We start from the raw sequence: 25,465 nt of genomic DNA, 5'->3' as shown, positions 1-25,465 counted from the left end.
AAATAGAACTTGAGTCATAAATAATTATTTTGACGGAATGTTTTATGTACAAAGCTATCGAAAATAATCACAAATAAAAAAACTTGTTTCATAAATACATTTTCTGAATAAATGTCCTATTACTGTACATCGTTCATTTCATGATATAAAATGTGAAAATCTCTGCCATCATATGTACCGCCCGAACAGTCTCCACTGGGAAAGGTAGTTAAGTGAAGGAATACACGCTTTCTGATCTCATTTCTTAATATACAACCGTCTACCACCTCCAGATTCAATGCCTTAGCAGCCTCCAAAGACTACCAAACTGAACATTTTAAGGTGACTTAACATCTAGGAGGAGAAATTTAGAGGAGCAATCACTTTGCTCCTCTAAGATCATTTTTGATGGGGGCAGAAAACATCTTGCCTCCCGCCCCCAAAGTCGGCACCACTGCCTCAGTTGGTCTCATAAGGCTGAGTGAACTCCATTCCAGTCCTCACTCCAGAATAAAATCCCTGGATTGGCTAGGAATTGAACCTGTGGCCTCCAGGTAGGAGGTAGGCATGCTACACCTACACCACAGGGATAGCTTAGATGTATCACCCGAACTTAAAATTCACAAAAAATATAATGAAGTATCCAATCAATCAATCAATCAATCAATCAATCAATCAATCAATCAATCAATCAATCAATCAATCAATCAATCAATCAATCATTCACCACCGATCTGCATTTATAGCTGTTGCCCAGGCGGCAGATTCCCTATTGGTTGTTTCTTAAATTTCTTAAATGATTTCAAAGAACTTGGAAATTTATCGAACATCACCCTTGGTAAATTATTCCAATCCCTAATTCCTCTTCCTATACACTAATATTTGCCCTATTTTGTCCTCTTGAATTTTAACTCTTTCTTCATATTGATCTTTCCTACTTTCAAAAACTCCATTCAAGCTTATTCATTTACTGAATGTCATTCCATGCCATCTCTCTACTGACAAGTTCAGAACATTCTGCTTACTAGACATGATAAGCTATTGGGCTTTTGCCATGTCGGAAAACAAGGTGAAGTTCTTTGTTTTGCAGAGAACTTTGCTCCGCATCTTAAGAAGAAAATCTCATCTGTTCACGAGCAAGACTTCCCTAATAATCAAGATTTCAGTTTGAGAATGCTTTACCGTTGGTCTCTAGTAAGTGGTATTCTCATTCATCACTAGATGGCTCACTGGTGCTAGCCTTCCGAGCTCCAATTAAGATGTTTCTTGTTGCATCATATGTGCATGCGAAGTAAACAGTAAGGTCATCAGACAAATCAGACAAATGTGGTAGAAGAAATTAATAAAAAATAAAATCAAGTGCAACAAAAGACTACTGACAGAATAAATCTGAAGATGGAAAGGAAGGTGTGTAGCAGAAAAAAAAATGGAAAAAAATTATTGTAAGTCAGGCGGGGAGGAGGAGGAGGAGGAGGAGGAGGACATACTACAACAAGGTTGAAGACTTGGCAGTGAAAGGAAGAAAGAATAATACAGTAAAAGATGTATACAGGTTATGAAAGTATGACCCCACAGTGCATAGCCTAGAGTGAACGATCTAGTGGTAAGGAGAGTATGAATTTGGAAAACACTGAAATGAAATAACAATAGTGAAAGGATAGGGAAGAGTACTCCTTAACTGATGGCCAGTGTCCCTGATGAAATTATCAGGATATTTTACTTATTTCCACAGCTTTCAGTATAATCCTAGATCTGCAATGTTTAGTGTGGGTAAAAGCTTGGAAATCTTTGAACACGACATCATGACCCATTGATACGGCATGCTTAGCTATTGCTGACTACTCTGGCTGGTTGACACAGATATTTTGATGGTGTTCCTTAATAAGAGTACTAGTGGACTGACATGTTTGGCCAATTAATACAGTACCTTGCTGCAAGTACAGGGAATTTTATACACCTACAATGAAGATCTGTTACACCAGTTTTCATCCATGTCATGTCATGTCATGTCATGTCCAAATAACATGCATGGAAAACAGAAAAACACATTCCTTGAGTCACAGCCACTCAACCTTGTGTGTTCTGTATACACCCTTGGTTGGAATATTTGCACCCCTTTATATTGCTCCACTTGTTCTGCTTGTAAATGAAGTGTTTGTCTATAGAATGTCTTTATCTCTGTCCTTTCAGTTAGGGACAGTTGCAGAAAAGGTCTGCTTAGAACATTACTCACAGAATTCATTGTTTTAGAAGTACACATTTTACATATGTAGCCTACCAATTGATCATACCTACGAGTATATTTGTGATATCCCTTATGCGACTCTTAATAGGAATGCTGTATATCTGCACATTGCACACAACAGATTTAATTTTACCATCACCACACTAAATAATATGTAATAAGATATTGACTATCACTCACTACTGATCTGCATTTAGGGCAGTCACCCAGGTGGTAGATTCTGTATCTGTTGTTTTCCTAGCCTTTTCTTAAAGAATTGAAAAAAAATTGGAAATTTATTTAACATCTCTTTTGGTAAGTTATTCCAGTCCCTAACTCCCCTTCTTATAAATGAATATTCATCTCAATTTGTCATGAATTCCAACTTTATCTTCATCTTTCCTACTTTTAAAGAGCCCACTAAAACTTATTCGTCTGCTAATGTCATTCCACACCATCTCTCCACTGACAGCTCGGAACATACCACTTATGATATAGATGTTGATTCCCATAGAGAACCTGAAATACTTATGCCGAATGAGTAAATTTATAATACCAATATAAATGGTCCTTTATTGAACATTATAAATTTCCAGCTAACTCATTCCTGGTTGCCAGTATTTCACCCTGTGACTTCAAATGAATGTAACAATATTAGAATGAGAGTTTTGAATATCTCTAGGGAATGAGGTAATACGCATACTTTGCCAGCATAATATATAGGTTCTGGGAAAAGAAGATTGGCGTTCGGTTTCCCCATTAAAATGTGAGGCTACCTGATCTACTATTGAAATGAAACAATTCATTTCTTTGATAATAAACAAAATATATTCTTTAAATGCTGATTTTAACGAGGGAGATTTACTGTGATATTTCAAAAGATAATATAAAACTCTGACATAACTGAAGGAAACTGTAGGCATTAAATTTGAAATCCTCTTGACCGGACATTTAAAAGCTATACAAGAAATTTATCCCTCACTGGTTCACTTTACAGTACCTTCAACACTTTGAGTGTTATTATGACGTATTCCTTTGAATTGGTATCAGCTATAGGTATCTCAAACCTGATTTGGTTAAGTATCCTTTTAGTTTCACAAACGAGATATAGCATGGCTTGAAATTATATTCATACTTCACAATCAACTTTACAAGTAATTCACTAATAACTGTTAGTCTGCATTACGACGACTCAGTATTCGGCTCTCACCGAACTGACACAATAACTCGACCGAACAGATACATGAAACACACTCCGAACGTATCCATGTGACTGCTTCTTCTTCATCTCCCTGACTTAATGACCTACTGTGGCCTAACTCTCCTTCCAGCTGATTCAACTGTCCAACTGACTGCTGCTATAGGATACAGCCCATGTATATTGACATAAGTTGTCACATGGTATAACACCCATGTGAGAGCTAAAAACAGATATGATGTCACTCCCACCCAGCTACAAATGTTACATATTGTGTTGAAATAGCCTCAAGCGAACTAGGAGTTCCCTAAATATGACCTCATCGCTAAATGCATACAATGACAGCGCAATGACTTGACAGTTACTGTAGCAGTATTGAACCATGTGTTGCAATATTTTAAAAGGTAGTATCACAAATAATATATCCATATCTGATATTAGGCATTAAGTCTCACTCTACATAATTTTGATGCTAATACACACACATATATACACAATAAATAAATTAACTACAATGAAGCAAGCGATAATTAATACATAGCAAAATCAGATTATAGAATTAAATCAAACAATAATAATAGTTATAACAACAACAACAACAACAGCAATAATAATAATAATAATAATAATAATAATAATAATAATAATAATAATAATAATAATACAGATGAATGCTTGTAACGGGATTTGAACCGTTACAGCCCCAGTGTGCTAAGTTGAGCTCATCAGTTGGTAAATAGCACACCCACCAAGACGCATGGCTAGTGCATACTCTTTTGTTGAAAATCACCTAGAACAAATCGAGCTGCTTTTTCTTTGAATTATTTCCAGTTCTGAAATCAAGTAATCCTGGTGAGAGTCCCATGCACTGGAACCATACTCTAGTTGGGGTCTTACCAGGGACTTATATGCCCTCTCCTTTACATCCTTGCTACAACCCCTAAACACCCTCATAACCATGTGCAAAGATCTATACCCTTTATTTACAATCACATTTATGTGATTACCCCAATGAAGATCTCTCCCTATATTTATACCTAGGTACTTACAATGATTACCATAAGGAATTTTCACCCCATCAACACAGTAATTAGAACTGAGAGAATTTTCCCTATTTGGGAAACTCACAACCTAACTTTTAACCCCGTTTATCATCATGCCATTGTGTACTGTCCATCTCACAACATTATCAAGCTCATTTTGCAGTAGATCACAATCTTAAAATATTACAATAATAACTAAACTTACTGTATGTTGTGATGGTTTACCTTTTCAATACTATATTATGCAATGTTTACATTACATTTGTAATCTAGGAACTAGTTTCGGCTTTGGCTGGCCATCATCTTCAGCCTTAGTGCAAAACTATGCAAACGCATCCAATAACTAAAACAAATGTACAGACACACACAAATGACATTAAAAAGTGTTTAAAAAAACATCTGGGATGAACTATGTGCACAACATGTACAATATGACAAAATTAAAATTAGGCTCTAAAATTCTCAGATGCGTTGCATCATGTTAAAATGTTTGATAAGGGTTTGTTGTTAAAATATCATGAAAATGCTGAAGAGTTCCTCTGTTGGACATTGTCAGTGGTTGAATAAAGGACAGCACACGAAGATACGGTTAAATAACTGGCACATTCTTAATTTGCAGCTGGTAGACATTCGCAATTCAGTGCGGTGTCCATGAAGTTAACCTTTCGTTGCGACATGTGGTGCGTGGCCTAATGTTGTGTGCCTCATACTAACGGTTGTGAGATTCAAAGAAAAGGAGATTTTAAGAACAGGTTCTACCACAAACTAAAGATAATTCTCACAAAGGGGCCCACCATAGGTAAACTCTTACTACTTGGAGACTTCACTGCCAAGGTGGGGAGAGATAACCAACCAGTTGCAGGGAAATGACATGGGTAGTCAAGATGTAGGCAACTGCAATTCAAATGGATTACTCCTTGGTCTGTGTGCTGAACATGAACACTTCATAAAAAAATTCAGTTCCGCCTACCAAACTGCTACAAAATCACATAAATGCATCCACATTCAATGCAATGGCACCTCAGCAATTATGTCAATGCTCGACAATGTGCCAAGACAGATGTCCTGATCATGAAGAATTCAATAAACATCAATTACTGCTAAACACACCATAAACTTCTTGTTAGTCGACTCAGAATTACCATCGCTACAAAGCCACTTATTGTACTCATTTTACAAACCCTTCCAGGAGGAAATTCAACACCTCTAAGCTTCATAATGAAGCTATTGTTACAGAGTTCCAAAGAATTATTTTGGACCAGCTGGCCCATAGTTTGGCCATCACAAAATATCCAGAACTACTAAAGGCCACACTTCAAAATATAATTACAGAAACAGCAGAGAAAATGTTTGGCTTCGGGGAAAAGAAGAGACAAGACTGGTCCGATGATAACAGTGAGAATATCTTGAACCGGATCAGTGCTAAATGGGATACCTGCTTATTCCTTACTTAAGATCCATCCTCCAAGGTTAAGAACATATGCTTTCTAGAAGTCAAGCAGAGATTTTAGACAAATTAAAGAAATTAAAAATAACCAGTGGCAACAAAAATCAAGGGGACTACAAAGCTTACCAGATGCCAGGTATCTGCAGAATTTTTACGCAGGGATCTTTTCGCTTCTCTTCATTCCATTAGGTGAAACTTGTGTGACTGCATGTTTTATGCAAGGATTGGCTTTCTAAGTCATCAACAGCACCATTATAGATGAATAGGGAATACATTTTAATGTCCTAAAAATCTTGAAAGTAGTTTTTCTTATGTAGTAAAAAATTATTGAAATATATGTAAAAAGCAATTTGTTTCGATATTACAAAATATTAAGTACAGTCAGAGGAGAACCAGTGTATTCAATGTGGTATAGCTGTTGGAAAATATTAAGTCCAGGATGTATTATGAAAACATCACTTGCCAATCTTCTTGAGACAGTTGTGGGTTAAAATAGCTAATTGTTGTAGTAAATAAGTTTTCCATCACAAACCAATATCGGTTGTCTCTGAACAATACACAATCTCGGAAGGACCGTTCGTCACAAATTTCATTAAAGGAATGTCAATGACACACACATTCTCAATTCCACAAACATTTCTTGCCCTTCCAAAACTTTGCAAACTTTGTACACAGCATGATTTCCAAAATTCTTTTGAAATACACTTTCATATTTCTGTTTAAGAGCTGCTAGTTTAAGGCCTTTGAGTGAAAGGACCTTTTACTGAATACCATACACGTCATTTAACTATCCCAGTCTACAAGTTCTTTGATGTTTCTAATTCCTTTATAGAATCACACAAAAATAATCTAACTCAAGTTTTCAGATAATTCGCAGTTTTCAGAGATGCTGAGGTGCTGGAAATTTGTCTTGTAGGAGTTATTTTATGGGCCAGTAAATTTATTGACACAAGGCTAATGCATTTGAGCACCTTCAAATATCTCTGAATCTGCCAACTTGAGTTCAGAAGGCCAGCACTTGACCCATCTGAGCTACTCAGCCTGGCTCATTTTTTAATAAACTGTATCGTTAGTTCTGAAAATTTTCAATTGCTGGAGCATCACTCTTATGTAGTTCATTTATCACCTATTGAAAATTTTCAAAATTATCTGCATAATACACTACAGCTTCTAACCACATCCACTGAGGAGCACCTATAGATCTTGGTGGAAGCAAAAAAAAAAAAATCTGGATTTTTAGCTTTGAACAAATTAATTATTTTTGGAGTTTTCACAAACACATTTTGGTCATTTGAAATTTATTTGTTCACTTCAGGATATAAGATACATACTCTGTATAAGTAATAGTGTTGATTATTGTTTTAAGAAAAAGTATCAGTATGTACAACTGGGCAACCATCCGCTGTTAACACTAATCAAAAAGAAACTAAAAGAGGTCCAACACTTTAAAAAATGAAGGTATCGGCAAGGGAAAGGGAAGGGCTACAAAGGGCATGAAAATGAAAGACTCCCTACTCCTCTCAAACCATCAAGGTTGGAAAAGAACAAGAATCGACCAAAGGAGATCGGATAGGAAAGATGAAGGTGAGCAGGCTAACACAAGTAAGTGGAAGCAACGCTACTCATATAGGGGGCGCATGCTCACTAACCCCCAGTCATAAAATGAAAGCCTCTGGGTTCCCTTTTAGTCACCTCTTGTGACAGGCAGGGGTATATTTTATATAAAATGAAAAATTAGTATAACGGTTCCACCTAGTCAATACTTACAAGTTAATTTACTATTTCAAAGTTGTCAAAGCATCTTATTAAAAACACAGGACATGTTTTGGTCACATAAGGCCATCTTCAGCTGTTTTTAAGTTAATTCTAGACAGCATATGCAGCCGAAGTCACAATGCAATACATCTAAGAACATAGTGTTATCATTAACATACACAGTAATTTAAACGAGTTTTAGAAATGAACCGAAACTATAGACAAAAGTAGAACGAAAACTTTATGTATTTGTATCAAAATTATTGATATGTAGAGATAGAAAGAAAATCCACTATTGATGGCTGCCCTAATACTTGGGAAATCACAAAGGTTCTGTCTACTTACGAATATATGAAGACAATAGAAATTAAAATTCACGTTTATTAATTTTCAGTGGAATTGAAAGAATATGTTCATTATTTTTGGGCAGTTATCCCTTGATGGATTCTATTGTTTTCAATAGAAATTACTTTAAGTTTTACAGATAATCTTGAACAATCTAAATATGGTATATAAAATCCTTAATTCTGTCCGACATTCACAGTGATGTTGAGAAAACGAGAATGATTCAACAGCTGAAATTGGTACCAGTCATAGACTGTTATATCTTCTTTACAAGAAAAAATACAATGAACCTCTCAAGATCATGCCTTTTGTACCTTTAAAAAAAAATGTTTCTATCAGCGAAGTTGTTGTTACATATTCGCCATGAAGACGTATTTAAAGTTAAAAACTTCATTATGTTCCGTATTGAAAAGACAGAAAGAAAATCCACTATTGATAGCTGCCCTAATACTTGAGAAATCACAAAGGTTCTGTCTACTTACAAATATATGAATATAATAGAAATTAAAATACACTTTTATTAATTTTCAGTGGAATTAAAAGAATATGTTCATTATTTTTGGGCAGTTATCCCTTGATGGATTCTTAACCTTTTTAACACTATGATGACATAGGTACGCAGCTATATCTATTAGCATGATGTTGAACTACATACATGCTGGCTTCTGTTGCCTTCTGCGGATATATTCGATAGACTTAAACTGGTACCAGTGGAAAATACTATCTTTCAGTAAATGAATGAATCATTTTAATCCATTCTGGAGTATCTCTACTGATACACACGAGACAGATTAGCCCACCTGGTGACCATGGTCGTTAACGCATCAAGTCTATATGGTCTGACACCGTAGTTAGCTGGTTTGAGTCCCATTCATTAAATATATTTTTACCATCAGAATGTTGGCCAACAGGGTACGGGAGGTGGTGTTATAGAATATCTAATCACTAGAATGCGTGCCAAAAGCCTGGATTAAATTCCGAACCTCTCCGTAGTGTTCATATGGAGTGAGGGCATATGATGCTGTTCATGGTATTCGTTTTGTATAGTTGTATGTAGTTTTCTCAAGAGTACTCAGATCCATAGATGTCAAAGTAAAACTCTGAGCTACAAGTGCACTAGAAATACTACAATACCTGTTTTAAATCCATTTGAATGTCGTATGAAACCTGGAAAGTGTAACTTTTATTCATAAGATATATTAATAGTCCATTAAGAATTCTTAATTACTTTATAGATAGTAATTTTGACTGTCAAAGACAGGCTTATGTACTAGTTATTGAAAATATATATTTACATATAAATCTATTCCTATAGATGAACAAAAGGAACAGGCATGAAAGGTACCCTTAGATAAAAGAATTGGCCAACAATGGTTACGGCAGTACTACCATCACACAATCTCAGAGAAATCAAGTGCACTCTGCAAGTGCATAGGTGCCATGCCACTGCTGTTTAGTTGAAGCTGAAAAAATAGCGTACAGCTTTTAGTGCCGGGAGTGTCCGACGAAAAGTTTGGCTCGCCGATGCAGATCTTTTGAATTTACACCTGTAGGCGACCTGCACGTTGTGATGAGGATGAAATTACGATGAAGACGACACGTTCACCCAGCCCCCATGTCAGCGAAATTATCCAATTTTGGTTAAAATTCCCAACCCAGGCAGAAATCGAACCCGGGACCCCTGTGACCAAAGGCCAGCATGCTAACCATTTAGCCATGGAGCCGGACTAGTTGAAGCTAATCAGTCCTTACTCTCCCCACTGAGATCGGTATGCAGAGAGATTCCTGAGCAAGGAGTGTAGGTACTTGGAGATATAATGCCTTGGAACACAGAACATGTTGACTACTGCATTATGTACTCCTAGCAAATATTCACATAAAGAAGTTGTATTAGTAGCGAGCTCTATGTTCATAAGATCCTTGTGCACTAATAGAAGTATTTATACTTCATTATATTTTTTCATTAATTTTAAGTTACATCTATCACTGTCTTCCCTCTCTGGTGAGTACTCATCCCCTACCCAGATTGCTAAACTTGATTTGTGTAGAAATTTAACAAATGTTCAATTTTTGTGGAATTTTTGCATTATAGAATTAAATTATCAGAAGAGAAGAATATTGAATTAGAATCTTGATTCATAATGTCATTTAGCCTGAAGGTTCCTAATAATTTACATAAACATGCAATCAGATCTCAAATCAAGATGTATGATACATCTGTCATATTGAAGATTCCTGAAATCTTTAATCACATACAGGAATATCTATGTGAAAATTTACATACAGAAATGTTAATTACTGCTAATAACGAAGTCCACAAAACTAGATACACTTACGTATCAGGCTATATTTTCAACAGGGTTAACCGGGCGAGTTGGTCGTGCGGATAGGGGTGTGCAGCTGTGAGCTTGCATTCGGGAGATAGTGGGTTCGAACACCAATGTCAGCAGATGAAGATGGTTTAACATAGTTTTCCATTTTCACAGTGCGTAAATGTTGGGGCTGCACCTTAATTACGGCTGCAAATGCTTTCTTCCCAATCCTAGCCCTTTCTTATCCCATAGTCATCATAAGACCTATGAGCATCAGTGCAACATAAAAAAGAAACTTAAAAAAAATTAACAGGGTTAGACAAGGCCAACTGTTGGATCCTTCATTATAACAGATATACAATTCATGATTGGAGATATAATTGCATATTCTAGATTCTATTTTTTCATGACTTGGCAATAACAACTTCAGTTTCCTGTCTACTTATCCTGTTTGCTTACAATGTCTATGCTGGTGGTAATTGCATAAAAAAACTTGCATGTGAATCTTTGAACTTATTGTGGAAAATATTTCTTGGATGTGTCATTGGTAGTATCTGATACACATACTTTTAGAATTCAGTTCTCTCATAAATTGTCCATTCTTCTAAGCATCTTTAATTCACTTACAGTTTTGAGTATTGGAAAGGAACAAAAAAAAACAACAATCAAACCCCATGGCGCAACAGCCCCAAAGGGCCATGGCCTACCAAGCGACCACTGCTCAGCCCAAAGGCCTACAGATTACGAGGTGTAGTGTGGTCAGCATGAGGGATGCTCTCGGCCGTTATTCTTGGCTTTCTAGACTGGGGCCACTATCTCACAGTCAGATAGATCCTCAATTGTAATAAAGTAAGCTGAGTAGACTTCAAACCTGCCCTCAGATGTAGATAAAAATCCCTGACCTGGCCGGGAATCGAACCAGGGGCCTCTGGGTAAGAGGCAGGCACTGTACCGCTAAGTCATCCCCATATCCTACACTTCCTGCATCAAGACTGAAGATCTTATGTGTGAGCTTGTATACAATACTTACATTAAATGCATTGCATCATAAAATCATAAAATCACTTTTAATAGCCTGTGGTGTTTGGAGGGAGTCATCATAGGTGAAAATTTATTATGATTCATTTTTGTTAGAAGAAGCCAGATGTTCAGACTTTTTTATTTTATTTTTAGCTTTCCTTATCTTAAATATTTCTGGGAGTAGAATAGTAAAAATGCGTGTTCCTAGATATGCTGCATGTCTGTCCAAGAAGTGTGTTGCTGACTTGGGTTGGTAATGCAGATCTTAGTTGTAATCTGGTGCCATGGCATGTATGTTTCTGGTCCTGGAATCTGTGGTAGTTCTTTACAAGGTGTGTGTTGTGACAACTTTTGCGTATAACTGTCTTATGTTTAAAACCTGAGCTGAATTGAAAATTTTACCAGAGGAAAAGAAAAAATATTGCACATGTATAGCTTTTAGTATCTGCTTATGAGTAATGGATGGAGGGGATTATATACTTGTCCCGTGCCCCAACCCATCCTATAATTCCGTACTGCAATACGGAATTGACTAGTGCATAAAAATCATTTTGTATTATCTTGAGAGATACAATTCGTCCAAGCCAATGAAATGAAATGGCGTATGGCTTTTAGTACTGGGAGTGTCTGGGGACATGTTCAGCTTGCCAAGTGCAGGTCTTTAGATCTGACACCCGTAGGTGACCTGTGCTTCATGATGAGGATGAAATGATGATGATTACACATACACACAGTCCCCATGCCTGCAAAATTAACCAATGATAGTTATAATTCCTGACCCAGCCGCAAATCGAACCCAGGACCCCTGTCACTAAAGGCCAGCACACTAATCATTTAACCATGGAGCCGGACATCTAAGCTGATAGAAGATATAGTAGAGTTTCCAGTCTTCTCTCTACATGGGATGTATAATAGTTCCATTTCAGATGGCTGTTGATCAGAATACCCAAGTATTTAATGTGGATTGGTTTCTGTACCACGTTGCAACTACAACCATTGTTTGAACATCTGTTCACATGGATTTTGATTTTTAAATGGTCTGGGGGTTGCAATGGTTCATTGTGTGGAAAGACAATATATGAGTAATAGGTCTTATTTTCATTTAAAGTAAGAAAGTTACCATTCAACCATTTGTTTATTGTTATTAGTGTTGTATTACACTTGTTAAATGTCTGTTCTCAAGACTCTCTATTAAGAACTACTATTGTGTCATCAGCATATGAGAACATTTTCTCAGTTACCTGTAAATCACTGGGCAGCTGTAGGCAAAAACTAGTTAGGCACATACTCCTGCACCTCAGGTTGTGGGATCAAATTCTAGTACAGGTGCATAATGTTTAAGGGTACTTAAATGAACTATAGTGCACCTATATGTGAATATACAAATTATTTTCAATGTCATTAAATTCCAATTTTGTTCAAGTAAGTTATTCAACTGAGAAGTTAACATTTCTGTACTTTTAACTCCAGAATTATGTGAGCATAAATTTAGTTAATGGTACCAAACAAACAAACAAACAAACAAACAAACAAACAAATACCACTGATCTGCATTTGGGGCTGTCACTCAGGTGGCATATTCCTTGTCAGTAGTTTTAGGATGGATGAATTCCAAGGAATGACAAAGTAGCCAAATACATTACTCAAAACTGTCCTTTAAGTGTCTTTGGATATAGTACACAGTAGTGGACATTAACACTTGGTCTTTATTACAGCTTGAACTCTGCCAGGAGAGACTGTTTAGCAGGTGTTAATATGTCTCTAGGCAAATGGAATGGCACATCATTTTCCCTGATGTAGGAAGCATAGTAAGTAATGTGGGTCGTTGGGGTCTGGAGTGAAGTCGCGTTACAGTTCATCCTAGATATGTTAAATAGGATTGAGGTCGGGGCTCTGAGTTGGCCAGTCCATTTCCAGAATCTTATTGTCCACAGAGCACTTGCGAACAGACCCTTCTTTATAACAGATCATCATCATGCTGAAACACAGCGATCTCCAAACTGGTCTTCTACCATAAACAACATGGAGCTGGTCAAAATTTCTTTACTATATACATCTTTTTGCCTTTATGAAAGGACGCTCCCATCAGACTGTCACATGGTATAGCATGATTCATTACTCCAAATCATGTGTCTCCAGTCTATCCTCTTTGGTGCTGAGGTTATAAAATGTGGAAGCCTTTATGATCCACTTCTCGAGGGGTCACTATGGTCTGTACAGACATGACGTTATCTTTAATAATTTGCAACATTATAAAAACAGAGGTATTTCAAACTGTCAATTGCAAAACTTACATCAATGTAAATTTGAATGCTAAACAGCTACCAACATCATTAAATGGCATATGATTAACGTATCCCCCCATTGGTGGACATGGTTGTTAAGGTATCAGGTCTGGATAGTGTGATACCATGGTTAGCCAGTTTGAATCCCATTCATGGAAAGATGTTCACTATCTGAATGTTGACCAGCAGAGCAGGAGATGTCGTGGTATACAATTTCTAGTCACCAGATTGTGTGCCAAAAGCTAGGGTTCAGTTTCAAACCTCTCAGGAGTGCTGACAGAGAGGAAGAGCATAAAATACTGTTAATGGTAATTCATCTGCTGGATGGAGACTTTAAGCCTTGAACACATACCTTGATGTTACTCAACAGGAGTAGGCTATGCAGTGACACCAGGTTTCACCCTCTCCCTATGGGAGAAGCACAGTTGGATTGGTTGCAGTGCATGTTCATGTAGTGACCATCCCCCTTCGATGTTTTGGTCGTTCATACTTTGCAGCATACTACTCGTCAATTGTTTTTCTCTTGCAGGCCATTTATTATCATCTTCACTTGATTCCATAGTGATGATTAAACTAAATATTTACAATGAACAGCTGGCATGTGTATGCACAATAGAATTAAGTTACAGAGACTGATATATTTTAATATATCACAACATGCTCATGGTAATTCGAAGAAAGTGTCTGTTAAAATAGACTGAATAACTCTGTTCTTGTTAGAGTGGCAAGGTCGTGGCTTTGTTTCAGACAGCATGACAGGGAGACAAATTAATGATAGTACTGAAAATCATACACAATTTTAATTGTTAGTGTACATTACATTAAATGGAACAAAGATAATAACTGTACAACCTTTTCATATTATTAGTGAATAAATCTTAGTAGATGGAATAAGTATGATGATATTTTTATACTAAGGGGCAAATTGTGGTACTTTTTGTGTATCATAATAGGAGTATTAGGTATGGTACCGGTACATGGTGCAGTCAGCTGAATGATGGTATACATACCATAATTATGGTACAGTTGCCATAAGTGAGCCATTTTCAGTTCAGCTAGTTCATATCCTTGTTGCTTGTGTCTGGTTCAGAACCAGCACAGTAAGATAGGAAGACAGACTTTGTTTGGTTTTTATTTGATGAGATATGAAAGTGGATATGATCAGAGTTGGGAAGTAATTGAGTAAAAGTAAGAAACAATTACTTTTTCGGTAATCTGAACTTTACACAAAATCAAATTTTTACTTGTAATTTACTCCTTGAAATAAAATTTTGATCATTACATTTTAGTAATCATTGTATTTTAATACGGTAATCGAATTTTGCAACTTTGAAGCAAGGAGTCGTGCCAAGAGTATACAAATTTATTAACTTAACTATTGTGCTTTTATTTGTTTTGGTCCATATTGACTTTAATCTATTCACGAATGAAAATCACTGTTCTTCAAATCAGCCCTGTCAATACTTTAAATTTATTAATTAATTATTTATTCCAACATTACACACCATACACGTTTTGAGAATATTTTACGTTCTCTTCCTCAGCAGTTCATAAACTACCTACCAAATATTTCTTGGACCTACCTATTACATTATATTAAACATCAGTAACCTATTGACACGTCCAATCATAACATCTTAAAATATTTCAACTAAACACCTCTAAATTAAAATCAAATGTGTGTTAATCAATTAACTCTAAACTACTTTCTTCTACATGCAGTTCTATTAAAATACCAGCCTTTTCTATTAACTGAAGCATTTAAAACTACATACACTTACCTCTCAACTTACCGTAATTGGATCAACCACGTTGTGGCTTAACTGCGATATCAAAAACACTGAAAATGCATGAGTGTTAGGAAAATGAATGAAATGGCGTATGGTTTTTGGTGCCGGGAGTGTCAAAGGACATGTTCGGCTCCCCAGGTGCAGGTCTTTTAATTTGACTCCCATAGGCGACCTGCGCGTCGTGATGAGGATGAAATTATGATAAAGACAATACATACACCCAGCCCCCATGATAGCGAAATTAACCAGTGATGGTTAAAATTCCCGACCCTCTCGGGAATCGAACTCAGGACCCCTGTGACCAAAGGCCAGCATGCTAACCATTTAGCCTTAGAGCTGGACACAAGTGTTAGGAGTTGCAGTATTAAAAGCACAACAAACAGTTACGCATGGGGCTGCCATGGCAAATGTGAGTCATTGCTGGAGTACATCAAGGGCCAGGATGATGCTCTCATCACCAAAACTTCTTTTGAGAAACTTGAGAAGCAAAAGAAAGTGTTTCTCAGCACAAAAGCAGAAAACCATGACTGATTATTTTCAGAAACAGTAAAGTCAGATAGTCTGAATATCTTTGTTTGACATAATAGTTTCAATGAAAATTGCTGTTTATTATTCCATTTATTAATTGTGCTAAGTGCTGCTTTTACTGCAATGTATTGGGTAAGTTTGTAAAAAACAATACAGTAGTATCGTTTTTTATTATCATTTTAACTGTACTTTCAGTATGCCTGTTCTATTTTTAATTTTTTTGGGTTAACCGCAATTTTAATTATCCGGGAAGCCTTAATCCTACATTATCCCTGTTAATCGAGAGTTGAGTGTATAATCCGATTTTCTTAAAATAAGTGTCTCTTTCACTTGAAAACCGCTAAAATCTTCCAACTCACAATTGTAATGTTGTGGCTTCTTCCGTCTAAGACCACCTGTCCTCGAACAATCTCTTATTAGTATGGTAGGTTTTCACTCCACTATAAAGTAAATAACATTGACCTTGACTTCTGTTTGTTATCATTGGGGAACATGCAAACAAATTGAACACCTATTATTTGTCCATTGAGACCAGAACCCATATCCTATCACTCCATTTGCCTGTTCGAACCTGAACACTATATGGCTCCGTCAATTGCTATATATGAAAATCTGTACTTCCCCTTGTCAACTCCCATTAGCTTGCCTCATAATTACAATTGAATTATTTAGTCTTACTTAAATAAATGTAGTAATATATTTTTTGTTGTTGCTGTTGCAAATTTTAGTATCATTCCAGCATCATGTGAAAGAAGTCAGTGATTTGTAGGAAATACTCATCTGACTCAGGCAAGGGGTTTACAAATGCAGTTACTCAAACGAAAATTCAAAATGATGAAATAATTTCATTTAGTGAGCACCATGAACTATTCAGAAATAAATGACTGTGGCAGCTATTCAGGATGAATTCTAATAGGACATTGAAAAATTGGAGATACAAACTAAAAAGACCTTCACAATTATTAATGCACACGCTCCCACCAGTCAAAAAAAATAATAACACACTAAAGGACAGAGAAGAAACACAAACATTCTGAGAACTACTGGATCAAACATGAATCAATTTCTCTTAATCAATCATTAAAATTCTCCTTAGCAATTTTAATGCAGAACTGGAACAAAAAAAGGAGATACCAGTACTGAGATATCATTGGAAAATGGCTAGCACATAAACGAACAAACAAAAATGGTGAAAGATTGATTGATACTTGCAGAAACCATGACCTTAACTCAAAATCAACATCTTTAAAAGGAAATCTCACAAATTAAAACCTGGATACATGCTGACTTCAGAAAAGGCAAATGACAGCTAGACTATAAAGAACTTCACCATCAAGAAATCCATGATATCATGTACTTGTCTTCTGGGGAGTCTTTAGGTGGTGGTGCTGGTGGTGGTGGTGCTCCTGCTGCTGCTGGAAATTAGCCTGTCAACTGTATTATGCTAGAATTATACCCATTTTTAATTGTAGGAAAAAATCAGACCTAGGAAATTACAGACCAGTGTGTTTTTTCTTCCTTTTTCAAAATTACTTGAGTCAGTAGTAAAAGTAAGATTATTGGATTACTTAAAATCATAAACCTTTATCATTAAAAATCAATATGGCTTTCTTCCACATCACAGCACTATGCTATGTTCGACGTAGTGACTCTGATACAAAATTCTCTCGATAACAATAAAATTGTGCCAAACCTTTTCATCAAACTAGCAAAAGCCTTTGTCACAGTTAATCATTTGCTCTTGCTGAATAAATTAACAGCAGCAGGAATACGAGGAATGGTACATAGGTGGTTCCAAAGTTATTTAATAGCAAGAAAACAATATGTATCTTTGAATGATACCATCACTCTAGAATCAACAGTTACATTTGGTGCCCCTCAGGGATCAGTGCTAGTACCAATATTTTTTATGATATTTATAAACGATACATAAAACACACACCGTTCGGTAAATTGCTGTTATCTGTAGATTATATTTTCCTTTTTTCCTTTTGTTTCAAAAATGATATTGAAAAACATATAATGAACAAAGCATGCAGCAGGGTGAAGTTTAAGGAAGTGGAGATTGTTATTAGTGGAATACTGTGTAGGAGGGATACTGACTGGAGGGTGATTGGGGATTTAAATGAGACTATAGAGTGGGTATGTGGGAAGCTGGGAGTGAAATTTCTAGATCCTAATGGGTGGGTAGGAGATAGGGATCTGCGCTCAGATAGCCTTCACTTAAACCGTAGTGGTACGTATAAGTTAGGATATTTGTTTGGAAGGGTGATAGGGAGGTACATTCAGGGAAACAGGGTGGCCTAGGGAACAGGGAACTGGAAATCAAGTAGGGATTACATAAAAATGTTAGTGTTGAACTGTAGAAGTATTATAAAGAAAGGAATAGAATGAAGTAATTTAATAGATATATTTTTACCAGATATTGTAATAGGAGTTGAATCATGGCTGAAAAATTATATAATGGATGCAGAAATTTTCTCACGGCACTGGAGTGTGTATCGTAGAGATAGGATAGGAATGGTGGGAGGGGGAGTATTAATTCTGTTGAAAGAAGAATTTGTAAGCTATGAAAAAGTTAAAAATGAGAAACATGAAATTCTAGGTGTAAGGCTCATTTTTAAAGATAATAGGCAACTTGATATCTTTGGAGAGTACAGACCGGGAAAGGGTAGCGCTGACACGGATTCAGAATTATTTGATAAGATAATCAGCTATGTGGGAAACGACATGGAAAGGAATGTGTTTGTAGAGGGAGATCTGAATTTACCAGATGTCAATTGGGAAAGAAATACAAATGACAGGAAGCATGACCAACAAATGGTAAATAAGTTAATATAGGAAGGACAGCTGATTCACAAAGTGATAGAACCAACGAGAGGGGAAAATATCCTGGATGTGGTGTTGGTAAAACCAGATGAGCTCTATAGAGAAACTGAAGTAATACATGGTATTAGTGATCATGAAGCTGTTTTTGTCTCAGTTAAAATTAAATGTGATAGAAAGGAAGGCCTTAAAAGTAGGACTATTAGGCAGTACCATATGGCTGATAAAGCAGGCATGAGGCAGTTTCTAAAAAGTAACTATGATCGGTGGAAAACGGTAAATAAAAATGTAAACAGAAACTGGGATAGGTTTAAAGCAATTATTGAGGAATGTGAAAACAGGTTTGTACCTTTAAGGGTGGTAAGAAATGGTAAAGACCCACTTTATTATAATAGAGAAATAAAGAGACTAAGAAGGAGGTGCAGACTGGAAATAAATAGTTAGAAATGGCTGTGGAAGTAAGGAGAAATTGAAGGAACTTTACTAGAAAATTGAATCTAGCAAAGAGGGCAGCTAAGGATAACATGATGGCAAGCATAATTGGCAGTCATACAAATTTTAGTGAAAAATGGAAGGGTATGTATAGGTATCTTAAGGCAGAAACAGGTTCCAAGAAGGACATTCCAGGAACAATTAATGAACAAGGGGAATGTGTATGCGAGGATCTTCAAAAGACAGAAGTATTCAGACAGCAGTATGTAAAGATTGTTGATTACAAGGATAATGTCCAGGTAGAGGAGGAGACTAATGCTAAAGAAGTATTAAAATTTACATATGATAACAATGACATTTACAATAAGATACAAAAGTTGAAAACTAGAAAAGCAGCTGGAATTAAAAAGATTTCTGGGGATATACTAAAGACAATGGGTTGGGATATAGTACCATATCTGATGCACTTATTTGATTATTGTTTGGTCGAAGGAGCTATACCAGATGAATGGAGAGTTGCTATAGTAGCCCCTGTGTATAAAGGAAAGGGTGAAAGACATAAAGCTGAAAATTACTGGCCAGTAAGTTTGACATGCATTGTATGTAAGCTTTGGGAAGGCATTCTTTCTGATTATATTAGACATGTTTGCAAAACTAATAACTGGTCCAATAGAAGGCAGTTCGGTTTTAGGAAAGGTTATTCCACCAGAAAATAGATCTCAGAGAATTAGAGTAGGTGAAGCTTTATCTGACCCTGTAATAATTAAGAGGGGAATTCCTCAAGGCAGTATTATTGGACCTTTGTTTCCTTCCATATAAAAATGATATGAGTAAAGGAGTGGAATCGGAGGTAAGGCTTTTTGCGGATGATGTTATTCTCTATAGAGTAATAAATAAGTTACAAGATTGTGAGCAACTGCAATGGGACCTCGATAATGTTGTGAGATGGACAGCAGGCAATGGTATGTTGATAAACGGGGTTAAAAGTCAGGTTGTGAGTTTCACAAATAGGAAAAGTCCTCTCAGTTTTAATTACTGCGTTGATGGGGTGAAAGTTTCTTTTGAGGATCATTGTAAGAGTCTAGGTGTTAATATAAGGAAATATCTTCACTGGGGTAATCACATAAATGGGATTGTAAATAAGGGGTACAGATCTCTGCACATTAACGAAGGTGTTCAGGGGTTGCAGTAAGGATGTAAAGGAGAGGGCATATAAGTATCTGGTAAGACCCCAACTAGAGTACGATTCCAGTGTATGGGACCCTCACCAGGATTACTTGATTCAAGAACTAGGAAAAATCCAAAGAAAAGCAGTTCGATTTGTTCTGGGTGATTTCCAACAAAAGAGTAGCATTACAAAAATGTTGCAAAGTTTAGGCTAGGAAGAACTGGGAGAAAGAAGACAAGCTGTTCAAATAAGTGGTATGTTCTGAGCTGTCAGCGGAGAGATGGCGTGGAATGACATTAGTAGACTAATGAGTTTGAGTGGTGTTTATAAAAGTAGGAAAGATCACAATATGAAGATAAAATTGGAATTCAAGGGAACAAACTGGGGCAAATATTCATTTATAGGAAGGGGAGTTAGGGATTGGAATCACTTACCAAGGGAAATGTTCAATAAATTTCCAATTTCTTTGAAATCATTTAGGAAAAGGCTAGGAAAACAACAGATAGGGAATCTGTCACCTGGGCGACTGCCCTAAATGCAGATCAGTATTGATTGATTGAAAGTACAAGGAGACTTAGATTCTCTCTGTACAATGGGTCACTGAAAATAATCTTGTTTTAAATATTTCTAAAACTAAATATATGTTTTTCCACAAGCTATCTTATGAAGCAACCACTCTCAATAGAGTAAAAATTAATACTCATATTGTGGAAAGAGGCAGCATTTCCATACTTAAATCTTATTTTGAATGCAACAATGCTGGAAAGAACATATGTCTTGTAAAGAATGCAAGATCACTGCTGTTGTCGGAGTGCTGAAAAGATTACAGGATGTAGGATTAACTACACAGCAGCTTAGAAGCACTTATTCACTCACATCTACTTTACATAAATGAATTTGTGGTTCATTCAATAGAGAAGAAATAAATGAATTTGAAATACTTCAATAAAGGGCCTTAAGATTAATTTATAAATTCGTTTTTTTGAAACGCTTCAGAGACGTGAATGTCTGAATGCCTGTCAGAATGCATAAGACATACTCTGATTCACTACCCATGTACAAACTCAAAAATGGTATGGCCTCCTTAAACACAGAAATTAAGTACAGGAAAGATATTCATAGCTAACAACCTAGATCAGTAGATCAGATATACACTGTTCACATATCTTCTTGAAGGTCTGGAATAAAAGTACAGCATATTCTGCCTCAACATCATATATCAAATTGATGACTGAGTTATAGAGTACCGGTCTTAAAAGATTTTCAGTATTTAAGGAGTCCATTTGTTAGATATTTATTACAAAAATATATAGAAATGTATTTATTATTGCCACAGTTTTGTTAATTATCCCCAGTGTAATGTCAATATTGTTGTGATCAATGTATTCTGTGGTGTCTATAACATGAATATTAAAAATTGTTAGCATTATTTGTAAAGTTGTCACTCTAAAGGGCAGTCTTTCCCTCGAGCTAATAATTCATTGGGACAATACCCAGAATAAATAAATAAATTAATTAATTAATTAATTAATTAATTAATTAATTGATTAATTAATTAAATAAATAAATAATTGGTTTATTTATTTATTCTTCTGGATAAGTACAGCAACTTAAAATATACAGCAGAAGTTCAATATTACAAATTTACGAAAAAGTACATAGGTAAAAAGTTGAATAAAGAAAATAGTGATGTTCAAATATGTTTTATTTACTGTTTGGTATGTGTTTACAGGATCAAAGATGGGCCTTGCGATGACTATCTAGATGTATGTTGTCAGAAGCCAGATAAAAATACAGACCGTGTTAAGCCAACACCAAACAAAAGACTAGGGTGTGGAGAACGCCATCCAGAGGGTGTGGGGTTCCGCATCACTGGAGACGAGGACAACGAGGCTCAGTTTGGGGAATTTCCATGGATGGTGGCCGTACTGCGTAATCTAGGAGACAAGAACAACATATATCAATGTGGTGGAGCACTCATACATCCCCAGGTGGTGCTCACTGCTGCACACTGTGTAGTTGGGTAAGCTGAAACTGCAGTATATTATTGAAAAATTAATTTCATAAGTAACAAATTATGCTTTTTCTGATATGCATACTGCTGTGTAATTATGAAAATTGAAGGCATTGAAGATTTTGTAAATAACAGAAATATATTGGAATATTTAGTACAGAACACGAATAGTATGTATTGCCAGCCTGACCAACAAAATAAACAAAAAAACAAAAATAATATTTTAATTTTATTTATTTTATTTATTTATTTATTTTTGCGAGGGAGTGTGGAAAATCTTTCATAAGACGCTTGTGAGGGTCCACACTCAACAAGTGTGTGGAGATTCTTATCCACTAAAAACCACATTCCCTTTTCCCACGACGTTTATCTCCGCCCTGAAAACCGCTCTCGCATTATTTCAGGATGGATGTCGTGCTTAATGCATCTTGTGCTTCATCTTCCTTCTTCTGCTTTACTGTCTGTCGTAATCGTCCAGGTCCTTCTTCTTCTGACGCAGAATATTTCTACGTAGACTGCCATCTGGTCCCAAGATTCTTGACTTCGTAGCATTACTGACACGATCCCTCCTGGCGTCAATTCTCCCTGCATAACTTCTAAGCATCTTCTTTGTGGCAGCCAATGAACACACACAAAGAAAGTATGTAATACGTCATCGATATCACCACAGTATATGGACACCAGACTGGTTGCTAGCCCTAGCCTATGAAGAAATTTTCGGAAGTATCCATGACCTGTCAAGATCTGTGTGAGATAGTAGTTCACTTCACCATGATTTCGGCCAACCCATACGCCCAGAGAAGGTATCAGTCTTTTCGTCCATTTCCTTCTAGAGTCATCTTCCCATCTTGTTTGCCATCATTGCATTCTGTGACTAAGAGCCAAAGCCTTTGCCCTTTTCCTTCCTAGCTCTTCTTGTGTGAGCCAAATTTCTTGTCTTTCGAAGGCCAACAAGTCAATAGGAGCTACTGCTGCTACTACTAGAATCGCAGGTTCTGATACTGTGCGCTATGCGCAAGAAATTCGTAAAGCTGCTCTCCGTTGTACAGCTGGAATTCTTGTCCGATATTTCACAATTTTTAACGATTCAGCCCAAATTTCCGAACCGTATAGCAGTATCTATTGAACGGTCGACATGAGAAGCCGCCTTTTACTAGATTTCGGCCCCTTGATATTTCCCATGAGTCTACTCAGTGTAGTCATCGTTTTCGCTGCCTTATCTGTTACCCGTTGGATGTGGTCCCAATATGTAAGCTTAGTATCAAGCGTTACACCAAGATATTTTGTGCTCCTAGTTGTTTCGATGGCTATCTGCCCGATCTGCATCGGTACAACAGTATTAATTCTTTTCCTCGTCAGGAGGACTATTTCCGTTTTATGATCTGCGAGTTCTAACTTGTGATTTATCATCCATTCTTTGACACGTCGCATCACCTGATTCAATTTAAATTGAGCCAGCTCAAGGTTATGGGTTACTATCACAGCAGCCACATCATCAGCATAACTCACAAGTTTTACATCTTCTGGCATCTCCAGCCGTAACAAACCATCATACATGATATTCCAAAGGTGTGGTCCGAGAATTGAGCCTTGCGCTGCACCAGCTGTGAGCCGTTTTCTTCTCTGACCATCTTCCGTGTCGTATAACAATGCACGGTCTTTCAAATAGTCTCGCAGTATATAAATGAGATATTCTGGTAGCTTGAAAGTTTCTTGTAGAGCTTCCAAAATATCACTCCATCTTGCCGAGTTGAAAGCATTTTTAACATCTAGCGTCACAAGAAGCGTCAGCTTTCTAGAGTAATGATTACCCATTTGAGCTCGTTCTGCTGTCTTCACCACTTCCTTCACAGCATCTAGCGTTGAGTGACCTCGCGAAATCCATGTTGTTTGTCAGATAGGTCGCCAGCTAATCGGACTGCTGCTAGTATTCTCGGTTGTAGTAGCTTCTCTAAACCTTTCCCGGCGGTGTCCAGCATACATAGAGGTCTGTAACCCCCAGTTTTCCCTTTACTGATCAGAACCAATCTAGCTATCTTCCAACGAAAACTAAAAATTCCCGCTTCCAAACAATGATTATACATTCTCAACAGCAGTTGAGGACATAATTCGACTGGCACCTTTAGTACTTCTGCTGGAATACCATCTGGTCCAGGGGCTTTCCTATTTCTAAGGGAATTAATTGCTGTTATCAATTCTTCAGTTGTAAAAGGTGGTACATTGTCTAGTTCTTTCTCGGCCTCATCATCAATCCTCTCTGCATGATCAGGGAATAGTGTGTGTACTATTTCTTCCATGGTGCGTGGATCCATGATAGGGCTTGGTAGAATACTGAATTTCTTCATAACAATTTTATACCCTAATCCCCATGGATTTTCATCCACTTCCTTAGACATTTCCCACCACTTGTTGGCTTTACTCTTTTTAATTGTATTTCAGTCTTTTCTTCATAGTCTTATACTCTACTGAGAGAGCTTCATCGTTATGTCGTGCTCTTTGTGTCCTTCGTCTGAGTCGCAGGCATTGTTTCCTCAGCTCAGCAATTTCTTCATTCCACCAATATGCTGGACGCTTGCCTCTCCATTGTTTGATTCTTGTCATTGATGCGTCACATGCCTGCTGAAGGAGTCTCATGGTGTGTTCCACGCATTTATTAGCAATTATGCTTCTTTTGCCTCCGTGACATGTATCCGAAATACAGTCCTTTCCATTCTGTATTATTTCATGAAATTTTTCTCTATCCATAGTGGCTATGTTCCATCTTTCTGGCTTGCGCGTGGTAATCCTTAGATGCGGAGTCTCTTGAAGTACACGAAAAGTGATATACTGATGATCGCTTCCAGTATATTCTTCAATTACTCACCATTCAGTTATCCTAGATACAATGTCTTCAGAAGCAAAGGTTACATCTAGTATAGTTCCCTGACACCCTGGTCACCGAAAGGTTGTCACATTACCAACATTGATAACCATTAATCCCAATCTGGCGATCATCTCCATTGTACGCCGCCTTCTAGAATCTGTTTGAGGCATGTTCCATTTAACTGCTTGAGCATTAAAATCACCAGCAACAACTAGGTTAGTGTTCATCCCTAGCAG

The 25,465-nt window shown here is 36.8% G+C and overlaps 1 protein-coding gene across 2 annotated transcripts in view; it reads left to right on the top strand.

The window, feature by feature from the left end:
• LOC136869794 (phenoloxidase-activating factor 2) overlaps positions 1 to 25,465 on the top strand; it is a 166,805-nt gene that overhangs the window by 119,262 nt on the left and 22,078 nt on the right. For both annotated transcript variants that reach the window (XM_067144877.2, XM_067144876.2), the window contains exon 3: positions 22,085 to 22,375. In XM_067144877.2, the coding sequence (XP_067000978.2) occupies positions 22,085 to 22,375 (291 nt within the window). The remainder of the gene's footprint in view (positions 1 to 22,084; positions 22,376 to 25,465) is intronic.

This window comes from Anabrus simplex, chromosome 1, assembly GCF_040414725.1.
Source record: "Anabrus simplex isolate iqAnaSimp1 chromosome 1, ASM4041472v1, whole genome shotgun sequence".
In the NCBI taxonomy this organism is placed as follows: domain Eukaryota; kingdom Metazoa; phylum Arthropoda; class Insecta; order Orthoptera; family Tettigoniidae; genus Anabrus; species Anabrus simplex.
Note: the sequence above shows the minus strand (reverse complement) of the source record. Positions and strands in the feature narration are given on the sequence as shown.